The following is a 25,945-nucleotide window of genomic DNA, read 5'->3' as shown; positions in this document are numbered from 1 at the left end:
CACTGCGCGCGCGCACGTCAGGTTGGCTGCCCTTGGAGGACCATCTCCAGCCAGGTGGAGGCAACAGGGGGGAGACTCTTGGCAGCTTGCTGGGTGTCGTTGGCGGGACGGTTAAACGGCCGGAACATCGGCGAATCTTCCGCTCGGCACGAACGGTTCAATGTTTAATGGACAACGATAATTCGAGGATTGTGTTTTTAATAAAGTGCTTCATTTTCCGAGGTTTTGATCAGAAAGAGGAGGTGTTGACATTCGGCCTGCCCCCTTCCCTGACGTCGCTATGAGTGCGCGGGAAGCGGTGAAAGCCATGGAGACGGCGGCGGAGGGTGCGAGCGACCCGAGCCTGGGCCTGGCACGAACGACGGGGTATGGCGAGGTCCAGGAGCTTAAGGAACACAAGCCTTCGGCCTCCAGTGCTGCCGGGCGAACGCTGCCGGCTGCGTATGAATTGCCCTGGTGAGTGGGTCTGAGATGTACCCACATTCCCGTCCAGCCATCCCCCTCCCCCCTCTCAGGGAGTTGCGATATCTAATGTCTTAGAACATAGAACATTACGCACAGTACAGGCCCTTCGGCCCTCAATGTTGTGTCGACCTGTCATACCGATCTCAAGCCCATCTAACCTACACTATTCCATGTACGTCCATATGCTTATCCAACGACGACTTAAATGTACCTAAAGTTGGCGAATCTACTACCGTTGCAGGCAAAGCATTCCATTCCCTTACTACTCTCTGAGTAAAGAAACTACCTCTGACATCTGTCCTATATCTTTCACCCCTCAATTTAAAGCTATGCCCCCTCGTGCTCACCGTCACCATCCTAGGAAAAAGGCTCTCCCTATCCACCCTATCTAACCCTCTGACTATTTTATATGTTTCAATTAAGTCACCTCTCAATCTTGTCTGAATATTTCTTGGAAAGAGGTTAAATAGTATCTACTTCATAAAGAAGCAGTTGCAAGGGTTTGAAATTTTAAGGGAGATAGGACTAACCAGAGCATACAGTGGCCTGAATGGCCTCTTTTTCTGCATTGTGACAGCTTTATGAATTGACTAACTTGTAATAAGCTGGTACAGAGGGAAAAAAAACAATTCTAAGATGCTGAAAGCAGTATGCACAAACAGCTGAAGCATGTTGTGTTCCTATGCACCATCATGCAGGCGTGAACTGACAAGTGGCTGAACCTCCATGTAAGCAATGACTCTCCAAAAAGGACTTCAGCCACCACTCCTTGATATTCAATGATGTCGCCATTGTTAATTCTCCCACTTAGTGATTGAATTAGATAAAAGATTGTTCTATAGTGCTGTCAGTCTGTAAGTGGTGGTGAATTGCAGCCGTGTATCTTATAAAATGGTAGTGAATGAATGAAAGTGAGTCATTGGTGCAGGGAGTGAACTGTTGAAGGTATGGTGGAAATGGGGTAATAATTAAGTGAGCTGCTTTGTTCTGTTTAGTGTCAAGCTTCTTGAGTGCTTAAAGTTACTGAGAAGGTTTGTAGCTCAGGGCGCCGATGACATTGCAGACTTGCTTGCTGAGCTAATGTGTTTGATTGCAGATGTTTCGTCACCCTGCATAGTAACATCATTAGTGTGCCTACAGTGAAGCATTGGTGCTCTGTCCTGCTTGTCATTTATATGCCTCAATTTGCTGGGGTGGTTGGCTTTATTTCTGGATCTGTTTTTTTCAACTGTTTGTATACCGGGTCTAATTCAACGTGTTTGATGGAGTTCCAGTTGGAATGGAGTCTTTTTACTCAGACCCCTAGGTATCAGGGCAGCCCACAAACCAACAACCAATCTGTGACAGCTACTGCCGAACATAAAGCACCCCATACCCACAACCAATACAACTAATGTAATATACAAAATAATATACAACGACTGTGAGAAACATTACATAGGCCAAACTGGAAGAAAGCTGACAATTACAATACGTTAACACCAACTACCCACCAAGAGACACAACCAATTCTCACTGGTATCAATACACATGGGAAAAAGAAGGACACTAATTTGACAGGGGCAACACATCCATGATAGCACAAGCCAAACAGAGACATGCCAGGGTATTCCCGAAGGCCTGGCATTCCAACCAAAACTCTGTCAACAAACACATTAAACTGGGCCCAATAATCAAACCATTGAGAAACAACCAGAAATGATGCCAACCACTCTAGCAAACTGAGGTATATAAATAACGAGTGGGACAGAACACCGATGCTTCACCCAAGGTGCGCTGACGATGTTACCTAGAGGATGATGAAACGCCTGCTATCAAATACACTGGCTCTGTGAGCAAGTTTGCAACATCTGGAGTACCATTGGAGCTGCTCTGATCCAGGCAAGTGGAGAATACTGTATTTAAGAACAATGTTTTCACTCAAAAGGTAATGGGAATATTCCTGAAACTGATGCTTAACGAAGTGAAAATTACAAAACTGAGCTTCATGTTTTTTTGTTCAGCAATGATATTGAGGGTCATGCAAACAGGACAGGGTAAGTGAAGTTGAAATGCAAAGCAGCCATGATCTGGTGGCAGACTAAGCTTTTCTGTTTCTGTCTTTGACCTCTGCAGCACATCTGTGAATCACTATTTTTTTGAGTTTCATTGTGTTTGCACCCCCGGTTCTGCTCCTTGAGCCATCCAAGCAAATCCCCATTATGTCATTTCCTATCCTAACCTTTATCTGTTCACTTTGTATTCTTTCTTTTAACAAGCTTTCTTAACACCATTTTTCTTTACAGTTTCTTGGCCAACTCCGAGCTTGCCTTATTGTGAAGTATCTTTAATGCAAGTTATTATGACATGATCTATTTTTAAAATATGTAATTTTTGATTTTAAAAAATCATTTTTCTGTTTCAAACAGGGTTGAGAAATACAGACCACTGAAACTGAATGAAGTTGTGGGCAATGAGGAAACAGTCAGCAGGTTGGAGGTAAGTTCTGGCACTTTGTTTTCTAGCCACTGATTTCACCCCATTTTTCCTAACCACTGTTTATGGTTGAATGAGATTGCCCACTGCCTTCATGTCATAACTGACCCCAAGGTGAAGTTCTGACCACACATCCACTTCATTACTAGGACTTCATCTCGTCTGAGTCTGCTCTTGGCACAACTAATGAAGGCCTTGTCCAAACCTAACCGTTCCAAAAGAGGTTTGTCTCCTTAAACGTGCGGTGATTTAAACTCCGGCTTGCCCCTGCTGTAGTGCACACCCAGGCCTGTTGACATGCTTTCTTGTACTTCTTGATCTGCCCCAATTATGTCACACTTCCTGTTTTAGCGTTCTTGTTTTCATGTCCCTCCACAGCCTTGCTCCTCCTCATCTCTATGACTTCCTCTAATTATGATCTCTTGCGCATCTTCAATTTTAATTGCTCCATCACATCGCCAAGTTTCAGCTGCTTAGACCAGAGACTCAGCATTGCCCTTGTTAATCCTGTCTGGCTCTCTACCTCCCTCTCACCTTTACCTCCCTCTCATCTTTGACAAAACATTTGGTCCAAATCTTTTGCTTCATAGTCAAACTTGGAATTATAATGCCCCTTATGAAGTACTTGTTAGTAAGTCAGGATGAAGTGTTGTGACATTGTCGACTTTAAAGCCTGTTTCTTTAAACAGTTATATAGTGAGGAAATGAAATTTTGTTTTCTGTCACAATACATCTGTACACTTAAAAATTACAAATTGACCCGTGGTATTGCACTCCAGGAATCTGAGCCTAGTGTAAGGCAGGAGAATGGGATTGAGAAATTATCCACGAGCGAATAGCAGAGCAGACTTGATGGGTTAAATGGCCTTTATCGCTTCAATATGTTATGGTGTTAGGACGTTACACCAGGATGTCAATACCTCTCAACAATTTATTGTCTCATTTCTCCCAATGTTAAGCTAACAAATGAGGCTTCAATCTGCTTGGAAAGCTGTTGAGTATGTGTAGTAGAGTTCCATTGACTTGAAAGTTTTAAGTGTCAACAGAATAGGTAATAAACGTTATGGTTGTAGTTATGGTTATTGAATACTTAATTCTTCAGTGGAGGATTCAGACTGACTTACCAGCTGGAGCTGCGTTGATGTTGAAAAATGCCGGTCTGAAGGAAGGTGGTATGGGTGATGAGTACTGTTGTCAGAGGTCAGATACCCTCCCTGTATAGTTTGAGTTGAACAGCTATGATTAACTGCTCAAGGAGAGATCTTATGTACCTCTTTGCATGTGGTTTATAATATTAATGATTTGTTTTATCCTATTCGTGGCAATGATATTCATTAATGTATCAAAATTGGTTTGCACTTTGATATATGGTGGAAAGAATTTAAACTTTCCTGGTGTCTACTTAAGATTAAGGCTTACCAGAGACTTTGTCATTCTTTTGGAGAAGGATGTTCTTTGGTTCAACAAAGAGATAATCTTGACTTTTCATGACATTATAGATGCTGCTTCCCTCTCATGTTCTGAACTGGAAAAACTTATCAATTTTGCTTCCTTATCTTTACCTGATCCATTTCCGACTCATCATTTCACTTCCTCAAAATCTGTTTCCATTTTTGAGGTTAGGCTGAGCACCAATATACACTGCAAACCCACCAACTCCCACACTTATCTCAATTATACGTGCTCATGCCCTGCTTTCAGTCAGGACTCCAATCTATTCTTCCAGTTTCTCTATCTCCATGGCATCTGTTCTGATGATGCCGTTTTCAGCAGGGGATCTCAAATGTTCACTTCAAAACACCACCATGATCCCTGGCCAACACATTTGTTGCAGGCCTGGTTCGTGGGAAGGCCTGTCTGTTCTAGTTTGCGTTACTGCTTCATCTGAAAGTCCTGAAATGGGTGATCCCACAGGTGTTCTGTTGACACGACATAGTGGCTCAGTGGTTAAAATTGCTGTCTGTCAGCGCCAAGGACCCGGGTTCAATTCCAGCCTCAGGCGACTGTCTGTGAAGAGTTTGCACATTCTCCCTATGTCTGTGTGGGTTTCATTCCACAGTCCAAAGATGTGCACTAGGCAGATTGCATGTGCTAAATTACCCATAGTGCCCAGGGATGTTAGACATGGGAAATGCTGGGGTAGGGGGATGCGTCTGTGTGGGATGCTCTTTGGAGGGGCCATGTGGACTTGCTGGGCCAAATGGCCTGTTTCTATACTAGGGATTCTATGATTTTGTTTGTATGCCTGGCCATTGAAGGCAAAGTGAGGCATAAATGTAGTAGTTTGAGGGTGTTGGTGTTGCGGGGTGGGGGTTAGCATTGTTGGCTCACTAGTAACAAGGCCAGTGTTTCCTTAGCTAGGGGGATGTTGATTGAAGTAACCAGTGCTGTCATGTGAAAGCAAATCATGATTTCATCCTCCATCAACTCTGGTGTCTTTGTTATTGAGGAATTCCTGGGCTGAGTGGGTTATTGCCACTTACTAGGTGTGTCAGTTTCCATTGCAATTCTTTAGCCAGTCTGTACGTTGGTGTACCAACTAGCTACCGAGAGACGTGACCAATTATCGCTAGTTTCCACACGCCTGGAAATCCACCAATTTGACTGCAATAGCGTAACTGTCTAGGGCAAGCCAACCAAAGACACACACAAGATTTCCTAGAGGCCTGGTACTCAACCTGGAACTCCAACAAACGTGTGGAAATAGACACCATGTAAAAATCAGTATGAAGCAGAACCGGAAATGAGACCAACCAGCGCATTAGACTGGATCATGTAAATAATGAGCGGGACTAACAATGCTTCATCAGAGGCAGCCTGGTGATGTTACCCAGTATGGCCATGAAACGTCTGCAAACCAGCCTACCAGCTCAGCAAATAAGTCAACGACCACATAAGACTAGCGATAACAAAGTGTGGAGCTGGATGAACACAGCAGGCCAAGCAGCATCTTAGGAGCACAAAAACTGACGTTTTGGGCAAGGGTCTAGGCTCAAAACGTCAGCTTTTGTGCTCCTAAGATGCTGCTTGGCCTGCTGTGTTCATCCAGCTCCACACTTCGTTATCTCGGATTCTCCAGCATCTGCAGTTCCCATTATCTCTCACCAGAAGACTATTTTAGATTTAGTAATCAGATCGGTTGTGTAACGTACATTTCTAAAAGGACAATCCCTGATGCGCTTGTCTTCCTTGTTACCCTTCCCCATCTGATTTGTCCATTCAATATACAGATTAAAATCACATGCCATTGGTACTGCTTTTCTTGAGAGTATCCATTCAGGGGTTTATAAACAACTTGCACCCATGACTTCTTTTACTATTGCTTATTGCCATCCAAAGTTAATTCATCACTAAACTGATCTTCCTTTATTAACCCTACCTATTTTTCCAGAACTTCGAATATCATTGATTGGACTTAGTCCTTGTGGCCTTGCATCCATTTCTCTAATAGTTTACAAGTCAAATTCATGAAAACTGTTTTATGCTTTCGATTCACCTATGTTGATAAAAATGCTGCATGCATTCAGCTTCTCAAGCTTTGACTTCTTCTTCTTTAGCATTATTTATTTTTTCTGGTTCTAATCTCTGTTGGCTTTTTCTGCTTATTTTCTGCCCCTTCCTGTCACATTTAATATCATTCGCCTCTGTTACCCTGTGACCATGGCTGTACATTTCTTTGATTTGCTGGAGAAGCTCAGCAGGTCTGCTGGGATTTGTGGAGAGAAAGTAGATGTTTCAAGTCAAGTGACCCATGTTTAGAAACTTCCAATTACTGATCTCCATTCTAAAAAGCACCCTTCCACCACTATTGCCTTCTGTTACCAAGCCAGTTTTTGTATTCATCTAGCCAGCTTACCCCCGAATCCCATGAGACTACCTTCTGTACCAGCCTGCTATGAAGTACCTTATCAAATGCCTTAATAAATTCCACGTAGACAACATTTACTGCCCTTCCCTCATCAACCAATCTTGTCACCTCCTGGAAAAAAACTTCAAATCAAGTAGGTCAGACATGACCTTCCCCATACAAACCCATGTTGCCTATCTCTAACAAGTCCATTCCCTTCCAAATGCAAATGAATCCTGTCTCTTGGTATCTTCTTCAACAGCTCCCCACCATTGACATCATCTTAGACTTCTGACTTTTCACAATACAAGAAAGTTGTATTTTTGCTGTTTTAATTTGGTATATTTTAGCCACCTCATTATTACTGCATGACTGCTCTGGAGCATTATTAATGAATCTTTTTTTGTTTTGTTTTGGATTGTGGGGCAGGGAAAAGGAAGAAAGTTAAATTGTTTACAATGCAGTGACAGTAGTTATTTGTGGGGAACTTATGAGCTACCTCCAACTTGAGAGGGATGCTAGTCACTTGGTGAACGATAAATACATAATTTCTTAAATCTATAACACTTAAGACTGATTTATTTTCATTTGTAGAAATCACCCATGGTTCTGTTAGCCACAGTCTCAATGACATTTTGTAATTTAAACAGTAATGGTTGCCTGCTTCCCCATCTAAACTGAATAAAGAATATTTTAGTTCTGATATTGCCTACCCGTTAGTGGCACCTGGTCTTGATCATAGGTTTTGTCCCTCAGTGTAATCGAGTTTTTACTTTTTTTTTCTTTTATTAGAGACCTACTTTAACTCTAGAACATTACAGTAGTTTCGCATTTTTGTACTTCAAAATTAGTTCACATTTGAATATGGACTGGCCACAAATACTGTCATTTCATTTTATTGTCTTTAACAGGTATTTGCAAGGGAGGGGAATGTACCCAACATCATAATTGCAGTGAGTATGAATCACTACCCACACCAACACTTCTTTAATTATCTTGTCGGAATGTCATAGCAACATACTGAGACCTTGCCAGACCCCACCAATTTGTCACTTAGCAAAAAGTTGATGTGGTCACTATATTCTGTTTAAACTGAAATATATTCATGTCTGATGTTTTAATAAGAACAAAACCTCAGAAATCACGTTTTAAGCTGTCAAGCTAAAACCATGTCTGCTCCTGAACATATCTTCTCTGCTGTTTTAGTATGCACCAATTCTCCCTTTAACTTGCCTAACTTACTGTTGTTGCTATTTCACATTTTAACAGTGACAATTGATCAGTGTTCCTTTCGTGTGGACATAGGTGATGGTTAAGCGGTACTATCGCTGTTAATCCAAAAAATCAGCTAATGATCTGGGGAATCCTGTCACGGCAGATTACGGAATCTGTATTAAAATAACAAAAAAGTCCCACTGGTTACCATGAAACTATTGTCAACTGTCAGAAAAAACCCGTCTGACTAATGTACTTCAGGGAAGGAAATCTGCCATCCTCACCCAGTCTGGCTTAGATGTAGCTTCTTTTGGTAATGGGAACCATGAAATGGGGAGGCACAAATACTCCGCATAGGAGTAGTCCATTTCAGTATGATATGGCTGATTGTCCTGCGCAGCGCCTTGTTCTCGTTTTCTCCCTGTATCCTCTGACCCTTTAGCCCTTATTCTGCAATTTTTTGAAAGTCTTCAAAACATTTACATTTTACAGAATTTTTGTACAAACCTATCTAGTTCACTAATGCTCTTTTGGGAAGGAAATCTGCCATGCTTGCATGTGACTCCAGACTCTTGGCAATGTGGTTAACTCTTACTGCTCTCTGAAATGACCAACCACCTACTTGGTTCAAGGGCAATTAAGTGTAGACAATAAATGTTGGCCTTACCCATGACATTTTTTTTTATCAAATTGTTGTCTGATTATTTAACTGATGCATGTTTGTTGATTTATGGAAAATCAACTTCGCTGCCACAAACTATATAAGCATTCAGTAGTGGTGTCCAAATGATGTACTTAAAATATACCTATAAGGTTGAAATGAGGTATAAGATGCAAATTATAAAATATATAATAAATGACAAATAGAATCTTTAAAAGCTAATGACTAATTTGTTGTTAAGGGTCCACCTGGCACCGGAAAAACCACAAGCATCCTGTGCTTAGCACGTGCACTGTTGGGACCTGCACTGAAAGATGCTGTTCTTGAACTCAATGCCTCAAATGACCGGTAAGATGCATGATAAAGTGCATTGGTTCTACCGATTGAATTGAGATGATTCCTTCTGATATCTGTAAAGTGGATGAGAGTACTAATTCATCTGGATGAGATTTTAGAGTATTCCTTGGGAAAAGGAAAGTAAAATATTTTCTGGTGTCTCATTCCATGGACTCCTCATGTTTCATACGGAATAGTCGTTTAAATTTTTTTTCAATAATTGCAATAGGGTCGTTGGGGATTAGCATTCCAACTATTGCCTTATGTATTGCTTCCCCTTTTTGTTTACTTAATGCCATTCCTGCTAATGTGCTAGCCTTCTCAAGGCAGAGTACAAAGTCTAATCCATAACTTGGTTTCCAGCAAGTGAACAGAAGTGACTGCATTTTTAAGCTTAGATGTGATGGGACCTCATCAATTGAGCAAATTTTGCTGCTGCTATTTATATTTGAAAATACAAATGTAAGCAAGTGAAGCAAGCAGTTGCTTTTGATTGTAATCGTCGCCTAAAAAGAACATGGTCTCGGAAGCAGCTGGCCTCTTGTTGTGGTGGGCTATTGCGAAATATAATCTTGCACAATGTGTTGTGTTTTGAAATAGTCTTTTCCCAGTGTTCTTATTCTAATTCCCTGTCTGACCTTGTTGCTGCTTCAGTAAGGACTGATTATTGGAACAGGAAGGGCAGTTAACATTGGCAAAAATACAATTAAATATGAAAACCAAAACATGACACAATGCATTTCCTGCTGCTGTTCATTCACCTACAACATCAGTTGCTATCTAATAATTCCATTTGACATGAGTAAGTGGATTTTTGTAACTCTACTGAACGGTAACGTATGGCTTTTATGTGACAGTTGATAGTGATGAACCCTTGAAATTGATTTACAGAGCTGAACCAGCGAGATTATCTCATTTCTCCAATGTAGACTAGTATTTTAAAAAAAACTTGGATTTAAGCCATTTGCATTGTCACAAAAAGTGCCTTTATCATCACAACCTTTATAAATAGACTGCAGCATTCTCCTACTTGCTACTATCCTTTGTTCCTTTTATTCACACTTGCATTTTACTCTTCTTTTTAACATTTTAATTTCCATCTTTGTTTTCCTCTCTTCCTGTTCAGGTTCCCATTCCTTTTGTTACTATAGTTTTAAAGCTTTGTAGATGCCCTGTGTGGATTTTGGTTCTGTCCTGCTGGGGTGCAAGCTACCCAGCTTGTTCAGATCCCATCTTTCCCAGAATTGCTGCCAATGCTACAAAAATCTAAGAGCATCCCTCTAGCCGCAACTTTAACCAATCTATCCTGCCGTTCCTGACCTCACTAGCACATGGTACTGGGAATAATAGATCTTGCTTTTTAACTTATTTCCTAGCTCTGTGTTCTGCTAGCAGGGCCTCGTCCCTTTATTTTCTAACCTATTTTGTAGGCACCAGTGGGGACCATAAGCTCCTGCTGTTCTTCCCCTTCAGAGTGTCACTGTCACTGTGGCCCTGCCTTGAACAATCAGGCAGTGCGGACAATAAGGCCGGCTAGAAGAATAATTTGAACATTGTTTTAGGAAAAATATCCACCAGACACTTCTGACCTGCCTCAGCCTCATGCCTACTTCAAGATACTGATTATTGAATTAGTTGTTAATTAAGCTCCAATACCTGAAATGAGGCTGGACAGAAGCAGAATAAAATTCTCCTAGCTATCGTCTTAGCCTTCGCTTTCAGAAGCCCTCCTTCAGTGAATGTGAAACTTCTGATTTCTTGCATCAGCTGCCCTGGTTCAGCAAAATTTGAGAAATTTAAATTAGTTCTTGTATTGTGTAATAAATCTGTCCAGCACCAAATATTTTGTCTTTGATAATGTTGAATTATAACTGTGAATATGGCTTGCCATTGTTACAGGGGTATTGATGTGGTCAGAAACAAAATCAAAATGTTCGCCCAGCAGAAGGTGACGTTGCCAAAAGGTCGTCACAAAATTATTATCCTGGATGAAGCTGACAGGTGAGAGGATTCATGTATTTCAGAATAAAAGTCTTATTATTTCATTCGTAGTTCAGTCTGAGACAGCAGGCAGATATCATCAAAACTTTAATACGAATATGGTAGGGATTTCCCTTCCATTGTGTATTTCTGGTCAGCTTGGCATTTTTCATTGCCTTGCAGTCGTAATCATGAATATTTAGGGTAGATGCAAGTTAAAATGGGAAAGGCTGTGGAATGAGCTCTGTAATACTAGTCACATTATTTGAATGCAATACATTGAACAAAAGCTTATTTGTAACCTGCTGCTTGAGAGTAACCATTCTTTGTGCGATAGCTTTTAAAGTTGTAGTGACTTGCTGCCAGAAGTCACTAATTTCTACGTTGGCTGTAAGTGCATATTTAAGTAAACCACTGGCTATGCTTCACACCCTCCAAGTGACAGCACGTGGATTGAAGTCTCACTCCAGGATTTGAGCGCACAGTCTATTGGACTCCCATGCCTTCCTGAAGGAGTACTAGATTGAAAATAACCTCTATCTTTCTGAAGTGTTAACCCAAAGATTTCATTTGCTTACTGAGTAAATACACAGAGCCCACGGCTCTGTTTCGAGAGAGACTTTTTATTTTCTGGGTGTCCTGACCAAAATTCATCCACAATAGCACTTTTTTTTTTGGAGGAAAATAATGACCTTCATGTTATTTCCTCTGCTGGACTAAGCTATGTGTAATTGGCTTACACACAACAGTCACTGCATTTAAAAAGTAAATAATTGGCGGTAAAATACTTTGAAACATTTAGAAGACCTACAAGGGGTTGTAGAAGAATCCAGACTTTCTTTCCATGCATAGCAAGTGTATATACTTCGGAGCTGTTCACTAGAGCTGAAAATATGATCACTGCTCTTTGTGAAATGTAGTATCTCCATATTTGGCATAGGTCATTCCATTGTTGCTGATAGTAAAGCCATTACAGATGGGCAATGAGTATGGTATGTTCTCAACCTCCAGTGTGATATTTGATCCTGAGATATACTTTCAACCTCATTTATGCTACCTCAAAAAAAGCTTGTTTCCAATTCAATAGTATTGCTGACTGCACCTGCCCACAGCATGTCTGCTGGTGAAATCCTCTTCGTGTCTTTGTTATGTTCTGCTTGAATCTACAAGTGCACCCTTGGCTGGTCTGTCATATTTATTTATAAATTTAACTGTCCAAAACTCAACTATCCATGTCTCAACTCACTAGAAGTCAGATTTCCCTTGTCACTCTTGTGCTGTCTGACCTATACTTTGCTTCCAGTGAAGCCACGCCTTAATTTTTAAAATTCCTGTTTTTTAGATTCCTCCATGGCCTAAGCACTCCTAGATTTTTACTGTCTCAACTGTCCGTGATCTACACACCCTTCTATATCTGGTCTATAGGCCATCCCTGGTTTTAAATTGTTGCATATGCCTTCCATCGCGTAGACCCCAAACTGTAGAAGTTCTCACCTCTCTAACACCTCTAGCTCATTTCCTTCCCTGAAATCTATCTCTGTGATCATCTAACCAAAGATCTGTGTGGCTTGGGCAGTATTTCACAATATAATGACCCTGTGAAGCATATCAGTAAGTTTCATTATGTTAAAGATACTATGTAAATAAGTTATTGTGTAGACACCAGCATCTTGCAGAAGAGTGTTGAAACTTACTTGAACCTGTCCAGAAGTTCCCACAGATGAGCAAGGACTGAATAATGCTTGGAGAGCTTATTATTTATTCAATATTATTCAGTATTTTTTAATTTTAAAGTATGACAGATGGAGCTCAACAAGCCCTAAGGAGGACAATGGAGATTTACTCTAAAACAACTCGCTTTGCACTGGCATGCAATGCTTCAGACAAAATCATAGGTAGGTTTTGGTGAACAGAAATTTACAGATGCATCTCCAGAAGTTATTAAAATGACTACTGTCCTGTTTTGGGATGTTTACCATCTCTCCATGGAAGTTATTTTTGTTAATTTAATCTGTGCTGTTGAAAATCATGTGTTCTCGATTAATTTTTAAAAGTCCTGGTAAAGGCTGCAAAATGCTGAGAGAATCTTACAAAGACAAAAGCTGCAGGGAGAAGGTTCAGTCTTCGATGTAGGACTACATACACATTTAGTCACATAAAACAAGTCAATGTGGCACTCTATCATATTGTGTAAACACAAATTGTATTGATTTACATAAAGGGTCTCATTTCTCTGTTTACACCTTGACATGGAATATTTCTCGATGCTTACTAACTATTAACTCTGTTTACCTTCAAAGTGACTTGATATTACATTCATCTGACACCTGCCATACGTGGCTGTAGTGCCTCCAAGCAATTGAAACCTTTCTAAATTGTAAGGATTTTTTTTACTGTAAATAGCCTTGCATGATATCAACAAAGCAGGTGTTGCCCTGGTGGCAAGTGATGGAATTGTAATCCCTCCTGGGGCTAAACTTGTGATTTGTTTGGCTCATGTCATTCATGGTTTATTTTTAGTAGTTTATCACTTTCTGGCCTGGATCCTCTTGACAGCAAACATGATGAATCATACAGTTCAAAACCTTGGTTGAGTGACTGGATCTAGGCCAGGAGAGAGTGTATCTCATGATCCTGATGGGTTGTCACAGTAGGTTGTAAACTGGAAGATAATATTGGGTTGGGGGGGAGGGATACAAGAAAGAGATTGCAAAAGTGAAGTACCCTTTACCTGTTGCTATATAATTTAACGAAAGAGCAGTTATTTTCTGTTTAAACCTTGTTGGGTGCTGTTACTGGTAGTATTTTATACATGCCTGAACATGATTGGGTGTGTCTGTGTGCTTGAAATGGTCTTTAGACAGATCTAGCTGTGCCTTCAAGTTGTTGCACAAATCAGTAAACAAATCATCTCCTTTTGGCTCTACTGTGTTTAGTTTCTTAATGTCTGCAAATGATTTGAGTGATATTTATTGAGTATTTCATGTGATGCTCCAAGTTGTTTGGAATTACAGGGCTTGCCAAATAAGGAGAATAACTATTCTACTAATTGGTAGAGCCTTCAGATGTTATGCTATTTCTTTGGTGTCTCTTGTGTTCTATGCCTGAAAACAACTAGTCAGAGGCAATGTCTGGCTGTTTGTAATGACCTCCTAAGGGAGAAACATAGGCTGAGAGCTCTCTGCCCAATCACAAAAAAGATTGAAAGATTCTTTTCATAATGACCACTTTCTGTCAATTTGTGACCAGACCAGGCGCTAGATCAAATTTGGAAGCCTAGATTCTCATCCTGAAGCACCCTTGCTTTAAATTAAACATTCAGGACATTATTGTTTCTACTGATTTAATGGCTTCTTTTATATGTATGAGTTCATGTAATATCCTTGGCATGTTCATAGAACCTATCCAGTCTCGCTGTGCTGTCCTGCGTTATACAAAACTCACTGATGCTCAGATCCTTGTACGACTGATGCAGGTGGTTGAGAAGGAGAATGTCCAGTATACAGATGATGGACTGGAAGCTATAATTTTCACAGCACAAGGAGACATGAGACAGGTAAGATCAGTTTTAGTCACGGCACAGTGTAGAATGGGGCTGCTGATTACTAAGTGTCATGTGTTAACAACACTAACCAGCAGAGCAGGTATGCTATTTGCAGAGAACTCCAAGATAATGGTTTCCCCATGACTTTTCCCTAGCACCAACTGCATCTTGCATTTATGGAGCACTGTTAGAAATTAATAAACATGATATCAAACAAACTTCTAAAAATAGGCAATGTAAGCCATAACTGTCTGAAAGAAGGGGGGAGAAAAAGGTTTATGGATGGAATTCCAGAGCTTAGATAAATATGCACCAAAAGATCTAAGTGAGCTGTTTACTTTGAATTTTTGTCTTGTTGTATGAAAGATATCAATATTAAGGTATTTAAGAGTTTCGTGCTTCAGATCAGATATCTCTAAAAGATACAAAATCAATGTGCACTAATAGGCTTTTGAACAAGAGTCCTCTGTTACCAAGATATAAGGTTACTAATTTGCATCAAATTTTCATTAATTTTCACCAAATTTGTAACAATACGGCTGAACCTACAGAAACCTGGGAGAAAAAACAAACCCAAAAGAACTGCAGATGCTGAAAATCTGAAACAAAAACAAAAATTGCAGGGAAAACTCAGCAGGTCTAGCAGCATCTGTGGAGAGAAAGCAGAACTAACATTTTGGGTCCAGCCACCTTTCCTCAGAACTCTGAGAAAGAAATTGTTTACTGTGTTCCTCTCAGCTGAATTTGTATAGCCATATGTTAGTATTATAGAATATTAGTCTTTGAATAGATATTCTAAATAGGTGAACTAAGTTGTATATTTTTCAGATTTTTTTGATTTTTGGGATCCAACAACCAGTTTTTTTCTCTTTTAATTTAACAGGCTTTGAACAACTTGCAGTCAACACATTCAGGATTTGGGTTTGTTAACAGTGAAAATGTTTTCAAGGTAAGTGCTCTTTTTTTTTAAACAGCACACCTGGATTTACCTAATGCCTTTCTTAACTCAAAACACTTCCATGCTAAATTGTTGCTGAAGGTTATGGCAAGTTATTCTGATAAGAATATTGCCCCAAAGATGAAGCATTCACAGCTCCTTGTCAGTTAATGTTGTGAGATTTTCTAAATGTCTGTCAGAGCAAGTCAAACTACTAGTTCAGCATCTGTTCTACAAGTCCCTTCAACAATGCAGCATGCTGCAAGAGACTATTACAAATTAGCTCAGATTTGTATGCTCAAGAATGGAGGCTAAACCAGTATTGCATTCGTTTAGTTGCAAAATGTTATTATTAGTTTACATAAAATTCTATTGTTTATCACAGTTTGTTGGCTGTTCAGTGAATTTTCTGTTGGATATGTCCCAAAGTCTTGAGCAACTTTTATTTTAAATAATAACATATATTTCTTTCAGGACACACAATGTTTGCTTTAGAATGACCACATTAGTTCTGAACTTCTTTTGCATAGAGTTGTTAGTGCTTCACATTTTTCACCATTTTACTAAATGCAAAGTAATTTCACCGTGAATATTTTAATACTTTACAGATTATTTTAATTTGTTTAGATTTTGTTCCTTACATATTAAGAGAGCAGTTGTGTTTTTTTTAGCCCTGTATTCCAAGCCAATAATTGTGGGCTTGATCTCATTATGTTCTTTTCACTGCAACATTTTAGCCAAGTTCTTACTAGGAGCATAGAATTAGTGAATTCTTATATCAGTGGAAATGAAGAATGTTGGAGCTTAGATCACCTCAGGCAGTTGGTACCATTCTAGCCTTTGAAATGTGGTTTTTGAGTTAAAGCTCCACTTTGGATTTAAGCACACAGTTTAGGATAACACTGCAGTGATCATGGCTGATCATCCAACTCAATAGCCTAATCTTGCTTTCTCCCCATAACCTTTGACCCCATTCAGCCCAAGTGCTAGATCTAGTTGCCTGTTGAATACGTTGATGTTTTGGCTGTAACTACTTCCTGTGGTAACGAATTCCACAAGCTCACCGCTCCTAGGGTGAAGAAGTGTCTCTTCATTTCTGTCCCCAATTATTTACCCCAAATCCTGGTTCTGGACACCCATCATCAGGATCATCTGCCCTCTCCAGTCCTGTTAGAATTTGAAAAGTGTCCTCCTCCTCCCGCCTCAAGCCATTTGCCTGAAGTCTAGCAAAAACCATCCCAACCTAGTCAATCTCTCCTCATACATCAGACACGCTGTCCCCGGAATCAGCCTGGTAAACCTTTGCTGCACTCCCTCAAGTCTTAACTGACTAATCACCAAGTAAAGCAGATTATCTGGGAACTCACTTTGGGAATTTCAGCCAAAGAAGTTGCTGCCTCTGTGAATATAATTGGCTATACTCAAGAGTAATATGTTGATGGTGAAATAGTTTGGATCATCTTGACAATGTACTATGCACTGCATAAGTAGAATTTTCTAATGTCTAGCGTATTGAAGGTGCATTGAATGGTCTGCCATGGTTGGACATGTAACAAACGCAAATTCAGATATCGACAAAATTGATGTCTGTGATTCTAGTTGGGTTTGCAAGGAGTACATTAGGTACAATTGGAAAAAATGGACTGAAGCGATATGGCAGCTGTCATTCTTGTACCCTTGGTGCTTTTGCCTGTTATAATTGAGAACATCAAGTTCTATCCTCTTACCAAGTGCCGCTGTTTGATAGGTCTGTGATGAACCTCATCCACTTCTGGTAAAGGAGATGATTCAGCACTGTGTCAATGCAAATATCGATGAGGCATACAAGGTAGATTCATGATTCTTAAAATTATGCATGTTTATACATAACACTCAAATATAAATTTATCAATATCTCCTGTTTAAGATTTTATTCAGCTAAAAATGGAGGTAGCATGATACAAAATGGGTCCATCAGCCTGATTAAACCAAACAACAAATGTACTGACTGTAGTTGCTGCTACATGACAGTTGTACATGCAAAATAGAACCACATCTCCACTCTCTTACCAGTTTTATTCCTCCCAAGTTTATGTTGCAGGGCCAGGATATTCCCGATAATCTTCTCAATAAAAGCTGCTACCTTTGATTCCTTACCATTCTCTCATTCTGAAGCCAAACGTGAGAATCTCAGACTTCATTTTGTCTTAGAGTTTGTAACTATTCAATTGCCTCATTAATTTTTACCCCATCTTGTTCCTTTTGGTCCATGTAATAGCCTTATCCTAATGCTGTCTTTCCCTTCTTTCAAAACTGACTCATACTTTCTTCAAAAATCCTATGTGGGCAGTGTTCCCTGTAACATCTGAGTGTCACCTAATTGTTTTGCTAAGTGGCCCCTTGAATATTGCTGAGTATTTAAACACCTCAAAAGGAAACATCCTCAATTTGTATTCCAGAATGCTGTGCAACTTGCAGGGAGCATTACATGTAAAAACTTTTTAAGTGCAGTGTTTCACTCTTGCATGTATGTTTACACTGCTCAACTGTCCTTTTCACCTAAAATTAAACAAAACTGAGAGTGCTGAAGGTCTGAAACAAAAACAGAAATTTCTGGAGAAATTCAGCAGCTCTGGCAGCATCTACAAGAGAAAGCAGAGTTAATGTTTTTGAGTCCAGATGATCCTTCTTCAAACTATGTTGCCAGAACTGATCAGTTTCTCCAGCAATTCCTGATTTTTTTTTTTGTTCTCTCTTTCACCCCCCCTCTATCCATTGTATTTTCAGTTGATAGATATTTTCACTTTATATTGCTTTCCATAGGGCTATTTGACCATGTGTTTCACTCCTGTCCTCCTGTGGTTTTGTCATCTTCAGGTTGTTGCTCATCTCTGGAAGCTGGGTTACTCGCCAGAAGACATTATTGGCAACATCTTCCGTGTCTGTAAAACTTTCCAAATGCAGGAATACTTGAAGCTGGAGTTCATAAAGGTGAGAAGGGTTGAAGGCACAGAGCCTAGAGTTTGCAGTCTGCTTCATCCAGCGTGAGAGTAACATTCATCAGAAAAAACTGTTTCTGGGTTTGACTTGATCAGCTTGTTCGTGCCTTTGCCCCTTGATTCGGTAGTAGTGGGTATGTGTTGTGTAGCAAAGCTTGAATACATTTTGTTGTAGAATAGAGGGAGGTCAGCAATGTTGGATATGTTATCCTGCAGGCAAGATACCTCACTGTAGTACTGGCAGTTCACGTTAAAAAGTCTCCAAACATCTTTTTGTGTGTATGGCATTCTGGTGCACTTGAATGTAACATTTTGAGGGAAGTGTTCTGAGACATTTGAGGCACCCTAAAAAGTAAACAGTTATATGTTTTCCATACAGTGGAAGATGTTGAACTAAATTAGCTTTCCTTAACACATACATTAGTGAAAGAGTATGCAACACTGATATATATTGCATCACAATACACCTATACCTAGGAGGACCCTGGGTATATTCTAATTTACCGTTCCTGACCATCCTATCAGGATGTATTACTAGAATCAAAGCCCCATTTACCAGCAGGGACTCTAGTCCTCTCTGAATTTGCTGTGATTTCAAATCTCATTGCTTCATTCGTAATTTTATTCAATAATTCCAGCCTTTCGCAGAGGAAATTGTAATTTTTTTTATTGTTTTCATTTTTTTGATTTTGAGATTTCTTTAGAAGTTTGGCCCATTGCTTATGATGTCACACCTGTAAATAATCCAAACTAATGTCTCTCCTGTTCGTTTATGCTGTCCTTTTTATTTAGACCTATCAAAATCTGCAACTGTTAGTAACTAGTATGCAAGTTAACAAATTGAAAATTCTCCAACCCTCTAAGCTTATCATTATTAATATTTATAATCCAACCTTTCCATTTATTTTTAAAATCCTTGCTTTTGCATAACTGTTTTCAAATCAAATTTTATTCACTACCAACTTTATCTTCTGCTGCTGGTTTGATTTGCCAGCTTTCCATTCATGTTAATCTGGACATAGTAGATTTTAATGGAACAGAAGGATATCTGCTTAATGTGCTGCTAAATGGAGTTATCTTAAAGTAATTTTAATGTCTCTCGTCCATCTGTGAGCAACTTGAATGTAAATCACTGAACATAACTTCAAATAATACTAGTTTAGTATACATGAGTAAGGTTCTGGTAAAGTAAATATTTTTAATTTTTAAAAACATTTTGAAGCCATCCTTTTGTGCCACATAGAAAACCATATTATGTACGAGTCGTTCTTTTGAACTCGAGTAGTGAAAACCTAGCATGCACAATATTCTGAGATGGGGCCAACTTCTAGTGAAGACTGTAGAAACTAAGCTGACATTCGATACAACTTGTGACAAATTACCAATTTCTTGTGCACAATTAGTAATGTCAGAGTCATTACCATGGGAAAATCAGTGGAAGCTTTACGCTTCTCTAATAGTTAGATAATTTTGTTTCATTACAGAAGGCCTTGTGTTGTAGTGGGTAGTGTCCTTGCCTCAGAGCCAAAATTCTGGTTTTTAAAGTCCCATTCTCAGATTTGACAGCCAAGGAAGGAGAATTCATGTGGCCAAAATGGTTGATTAACAACTTTGTAAATGTTTCCTGCACACAATGGTCGCAGGCAGTAAGATTGAGAGAGCTTCCTGATCAGTCGTACAATGGAACGAAAAACGTAACCTTACCATCACTATCCTTAGCTGCATGCTCCAACATTTATGTAAAAGTGTGTGTTTCTACAGAACCTCTGGCTCTTCAGGTGGGGAGGGACTAGTTTGCTCCGTTTGACAGCTGGTGATTTTCAAATTAGTGCCCAACACCACTCGGTTCAGTTGTCATTCTGGACTCAACAGCTGCCTCCTTGCTCTACCCACAGTGAAGGTTATGGGCATGGAACCCGAGAAAGAGAAGTTTTATTTTTTAGTCCCGTGAGATGAATTTTTTCAAGCATCAGAAATAAGGTGTCACCTTGCACTTGGGCTTTTCATTTGGGTTGCATGTTGACGCTGACAGGAAGAAATGAGCCAGTCACCTGGATTTTCACTAGTGTCTCAGGAGTGGGATGGGATTGTATTATAGCCCCCCCCCCCCCCCCCCCCCCAAGTAGTCAGAGGGAAACTGAGAAACAAATATGTAGGGAGATCTCCAATATGTGTAAGATAATGTGGTTGCAATAATGGGGAATTTAAATTTTCCAAACATTGACTTAAGGATGCTCAAGTGTTAAAGGTTTGGATGATGACAAATTTGTCAAATGTTTTCACAAAAATTTTCTTTTTCAATACATGGATGCTTCTACTAGAAAAGGAGCAAAACTAAACTTTCTTCTGGGCAATAAGGCGGGGCAGGTGACTGAAGTAAAAGTGGGACACCTTGGATCTAGCGATCATTATCCTATAGATTCAGAAGTGGTTATGGAAAAGGATAAACCTTCCATAAAAGTTAGTTTTTTAATTGGAGTAAGATAAATTTTAATGGCATGAAAGAAGCACTTTCAAAAGTTGATTGGAGTCAACTGATGTTATATGTAAAAGGATGTCTGATAACTGAGAGATGTTCAAGAGTGTGGCGATGAGTTCACATAATGCTCCTGTGAGAGTGAAGGATAAAGCTGGTAAAATTAAGGAACAATGAAGTTTTTGAGGTTCTAGTCAAAAATAAAAGAGAGTCTTATTTTAGATACAGATGACTTGTTTCAATTGAATCTTTTAATATAAAGGCAAAGATAGGATTGGCAGATAAGGTTAAGGATAATCCAAAGAGATTTGACAAGTACATTGACTAAGAAGGCAACTAGTGAGAGGGTAGGGCCCCTTTAAAGATCAAGGAAGTCATCTTTGTGTTGAATCCCAAGAGGTGGGAGGGGTACTAAATGAATATAGAACATAGAACAGTACAGCACAGAACAGGCCCTTCAGCCCACGATGTTGTGCCGACAATATTTCACAGGTTTTTACTGTGGAGAAAAAAAAGGGGGCAAGAGAACACAGGGAAATAAGTGTTTATGTCTTAAAAACTGTCACGTTACAGAAGAGGAAGTTCTGGAGGCCTTAGAATATAAAGGTGGCTAAATCTCCAGGACCTATATAATGTATTGCAGAATATTGGGGAAAGTAAGGGAGGAAATTGAGACCCCTCGCAGAAAGATTTGCATTGTGAATAACGAAGGGCGAGGTGCCTGATGACTGAGGGGGTGGCGATGTTTGTTGTACCTTTTGTTTAAGAAAGGCCATAAAGGGACAGCAGGGAAGTATAGACCTGTGAATCTGATTTGGTTGTGGGTAAATTGTTGAAGCTGATTTTGAAAGGTAGGATTTATGGATGTTTGAAGAGGCAAAAGTTGATTAGCAATAGCATGATTTTGTGCAAGGAAAATTGTGTCTCTCACACTTGATTGAGGAAGTTACCAAAAAGAATGAGGGCAGAGGAGTAGCAGTTGTTTACTTGGACTTCGGCAAGGCACCACACGGTAGACTAATCAGTAAAGTTAGGTCAAATGGGATTCAAGGTGAGCTTGCTGGTTGACACATAATTGGCTAAATGGCAGAGAACAAAGTGTGGTGGAGGGTTGTCTTTCGAACTGGAATAGTGTGTTCCAGTTCTGTTTGCCCCAAATAGGAAGGATATTAAGTTCGAAAGAGATTTGCCAGTATGTTGTTGGGTATGGAAGATTTGAGTCATAAGTTTGAATTGTCTGGGACTCTTTTTCACTGGCATGGAGGAAGTTGAGAGGTGACCTTACAGGTTTATAAAATCATAAGGGTATAGATTAGGGTTAATGGTAGGTATCTTCTCCCTACAATGGGGGATTTCAAGACTAGGGGGCACATATTTTTAAGGGGAAAGGTTTTTAAAAAAGAGAGGAGGGACACTTTTTACAGAGGGTGGTTCACATGTAGAATGAACTTGCTGAGCAAGTGGTGGATGTGGACACAACTACAATGTTTAAAGGACATTTGGATAAGTCCATGAACGGAATAGATTTGGAGGGGTATGATCCAGGAACAGGTAGGTGGGAATCATTCAGTTTGGGATTGTGTTCAGTATGGACTAATTGGACCAAAGGTTCTGTTTCCATGCTGTATGTCTCTGTGGCACATTATGCCAACAGAAATCCAGATCTGAACCTACCGTGAAATGAAAAGTACTTTCTCTTGCTCTGGGTCTCATTCAAGTCAAATTCACAGTATAAAAGTGGTGAATATTTAATGCTGACTTGCATAAGTAACAGAAACACAGACCAAAATACTTCTTATATTTCAGTTTAGGGCTCATTGTTAAATTGCATCTTTATATGATTTTTGCACTGATTTAGGTGGATTAGTACTGATAGAGTGAGAAAATTCCACCTCACTTTCCTCCGTTGCCAGAAACTGGAGAAAACAGGGAAGCAAGAGAGTGGCACAAACTGTTCTGCCCCTAGTTTGGTAATGTCAGTAATGGTACACAGCTAAAGGAATGGGTTGGGGGGGAAAAAAAAACAAGGATTAAGATTGGTTTTATAAATTCAGAAGTGAATTTCTAAACTTTACGTTGTCACTTATCTTAGAGTAAATTTTCCACCTTTCTCAATCCCTGCAGGAGATTGGATACACTCATATGAGAATTGCAGAAGGGGTGAATTCCTTATTACAAATGGCTGGACTGCTCGCTCGACTTTGCCAAAAGACTGCTGCTCCACCAGCTAGTTGATGTATGTGCTTCAACCTCCAGGGTATTTTCTTTTTTGATGAGATTTAAATTTGCATCTCTCATTTTTTTTTTATGTTGTCTCAATAGCCTTTCATTAGATACCTTTGAATACTTTTCTCTCTACATGAGAATTTTGTGGATTTAAATTCTGTATTTCCAATTTTGTATTATTTCTGAAGCCTATGTTACCTTGTGATAATAAAATCACATACAGTAAACTGGTATAGTAATAATTTGAAAGCATGTTTTCCACTGTGCAAGTAAACAACCTCAGAATGCACAGTTAGTCATTCAGCACAGAAACAAATCCTTTGGTTCAACCTGTCCGTGCTGACCAGGTTTACTAAACTAGTCCTACTTGGCCCATTTGCCTCCTAAACTGTTCCTATCCATGTACTTGTCCAAATGTCTTTTAAATGTTGTAACTGTATCTACATCTACCACTTCCTCTGGCAGTTCATTTCACGTACAAACCACCCTCTGTGTGGAAAAAGTTGTCCCTTGGATCCCTTTTTTAAATCTTCTCTCCTCTGCCCTTAAAAGTTTGTCCCTACCCTAGTGAAAAGATTTTTTGCTATTCACCTTAACTGTGCCACTCGTGATTTTACAAACCTCTATAAGGTAGCCCTTCAGTCCTGGTTAAATCCCTTTTAATTCTTTTCTGCACCCCCTCCAATTTAATGATTTTCCTTCCTACGGTGAAGAAACTAGCATTTTGAAGATGGAGGCTGTTTTCACTGAAATCTTGATTTTTGCCTATTCCATCAATATATTACAATATTCTGTTCTCTAGATTACGCTGTGTATCCAGTGTAAGTTCTTTGGTCACAGTCAGTATCTTATACTACCAATGAGATACGAAGCAGGTCTGCTATTGGATCCGTCCGTGCTCCAGTTATTCAATAAATAAATTTATGTCTGTTTATCTGAATTGGCAGTGAGTTCCAGGCAGGAGATTATCACATCACTGCTTTCTGTTTTTGTCATTGGTCCCAATTACACTTTGTTAATCGCCCCATGTATGCTACAGCACCCCATCAGGCCACTTAAATTCTAGCTAACTGTGTTTCTACACTCTCATACTGTTGCCATGGATACAGCCTCACATGCTGAAACCAGTTTCATTAAAAATCTGAAGATATTGACGATTCACAGGACTTGATACTACCTCTGCTCAGCGATTTAACAGGCCGGTTTTTTTAATCTGTTGACTTCATCGGTTTTGGAGGAAAAAACATGATTCATGTTGGGACAAATGTTGGCAATGCAGTCATGAACTAATTTCTTAGTTTTTTTGTCATTCATTCATGGGAAGTGGGCAACATCAGGCCAGCAATTATTCCCCATCCCTAATTGCCCACAGAGCAGTTAAGTGTCATCCATATTACTGAGGATCTGGAGTCACATGGAGGACAGACCAGGTAAGGATGGTGGTTTCCTCCTAAAGGGCATTAGTGAACCAGAAGGGGTTTTTCTAGCAATCAGTCATGGTCATCGTTAGACTCTTAATTCAGGACTTCTACTGAATTCCAGTTCTAACATCTGCCGTGGCAGGATTCAACCCTGGGTCACCAGAACAATGCCAGGGTCTCTGAATTAACAGTCCAGCAACAATACCACAAACTCATCACCTCAAAAGCATCTGTTAAAATGTGAGTTCTGTGTTCCTGAATCTAGCTGCATTGTTTTTCCAAATTAGATAATTAGTACTTGAGCTGTAATCTCCCTGTATGTGACATCCCACAAATGTGAATTAAATCCGGATGGCACAGACTATTCCAAGATAATAAAATGTGAGGCTGGATGAACACAGCAGGCCAAGCAGCATCTCAGGAGCACAAAAGCTGACGTTTCGGGCCTAGACCCTTCATCAGAGAGGGGGATGGGGAGAGGGAACTGGAATAAATAGGGAGAGAGGGGGAGGCGGACCGAAGATGGAGAGTAAATAAGATAGGTGGAGAGAGCATAGGTGGGGAGGTAGGGAGGGGATAGGTCAGTCCAGGGAAGACGGACAGGTCAAGGAGGTGGGATGAGGTTAGTAGGTAGATGGGGGTGCGGCTTGGGGTGGGAGGAAGGGATGGGTGAGAGGAAGAACCGGTTAGTGAGGCAGAGACAGGTTGGACTGGTTTTGGGATGCAGTGGGTGGGGGGGAAGAGCTGGGCTGGTTGTGTGGTGCAGTGGGGGGAGGGGACGAACTGGGCTGGTTTAGGGATGCAGTTGGGGAAGGGGAGATTTTGAAACTGGTGAAGTCCACATTGATACCATTAGGCTGCAGGGTTCCCAGGCGGAATATGAGTTGCTGTTCCTGCAACCTTCGGGTGGCATCATTGTGGCACCGCAGGAGGCCCATGATGGACATGTCATCTAAAGAATGGGAGGGGGAGTGGAAATGGTTTGCAACTGGGATGTGCAGTTGTTTGTTGCGAACTGAGCGGAGGTGTTCTGCAAAGCGGTCTCCAAGCCTCCGCTTGGTTTCCCCAATGTAGAGGAAGCCACACCGGGTACAGTGGATGCAGTATACCACATTGGCAGATGTGCAGGTGAACCTCTGCTTAATGTGGAATGTGATCTTGGGGCCTGGGATAGGGGTGAGGGAGGAGGTGTGGGGGCAAGTGTAGCATTTCCTGCGGTTGCAGGGGAAGGTGCCGGGTGTGGTGGGGTTGGAGGGCAGTGTGGAGCGAACAAGGGAGTCACGGAGAGAGTGGTGTCTCCGGAAAGCAGACAGGGTTGGGGATGGAAAAATGTCTTGGGTGGTGGGGTCGGATTGTAAATGGCGGAAGTGTCGGAGGATGATGC

The 25,945-nt window shown here is 40.3% G+C and overlaps 2 protein-coding genes across 2 annotated transcripts in view; one reads left to right on the top strand and one right to left on the bottom strand.

Annotated features, from left to right (window-relative positions):
* Nucleotides 1–35: 35 nt before the first annotated feature.
* On the top strand, nucleotides 36–24,038 carry rfc2 (replication factor C (activator 1) 2). Its single transcript, XM_048557575.2, has 11 exons — nucleotides 36–456; nucleotides 2,874–2,943; nucleotides 7,699–7,740; nucleotides 8,905–9,011; nucleotides 10,899–11,000; nucleotides 12,774–12,874; nucleotides 14,378–14,535; nucleotides 15,407–15,472; nucleotides 17,208–17,288; nucleotides 18,317–18,430; nucleotides 23,039–24,038. Exons 1-11 carry the CDS (start codon nucleotides 281–283, stop codon nucleotides 23,147–23,149), a joined length of 1,128 nt encoding a protein of 375 aa, XP_048413532.1. The 5' UTR covers nucleotides 36–280; the 3' UTR covers nucleotides 23,150–24,038.
* The window catches only part of LOC125464771 (linker for activation of T-cells family member 2-like), a 132,026-nt gene continuing 123,503 nt past the window's right edge, over nucleotides 17,423–25,945 (bottom strand). Inside the window, exon 13 of the mRNA XM_059655377.1 lies at nucleotides 17,423–18,783. The gene's annotated coding sequence lies outside the window, so the exon portion shown is untranslated. The remainder of the gene's footprint in view (nucleotides 18,784–25,945) is intronic.

Source organism: Stegostoma tigrinum, chromosome 27 (genome assembly GCF_030684315.1).
Source record: "Stegostoma tigrinum isolate sSteTig4 chromosome 27, sSteTig4.hap1, whole genome shotgun sequence".
NCBI classification, from domain to species: Eukaryota; Metazoa; Chordata; class Chondrichthyes; order Orectolobiformes; family Stegostomatidae; genus Stegostoma; species Stegostoma tigrinum.
This window is presented reverse-complemented; position numbering and strand designations above follow the sequence as displayed.

Excerpts from the sequence above, each read along its gene's own strand:
- rfc2 (XM_048557575.2), top strand. The coding sequence starts at position 281 with ATGAGTGCGCGGGAAGCGGTGAAAGCCATGGAGACGGCGGCGGAGGGT. Across the intron at positions 457-2,873 it reads GCTGCGTATGAATTGCCCTG|GGTTGAGAAATACAGACCAC; the intron begins GTGAGTGGGTCT and ends TGTTTCAAACAG. Across the intron at positions 2,944-7,698 it reads AAACAGTCAGCAGGTTGGAG|GTATTTGCAAGGGAGGGGAA; the intron begins GTAAGTTCTGGC and ends TGTCTTTAACAG.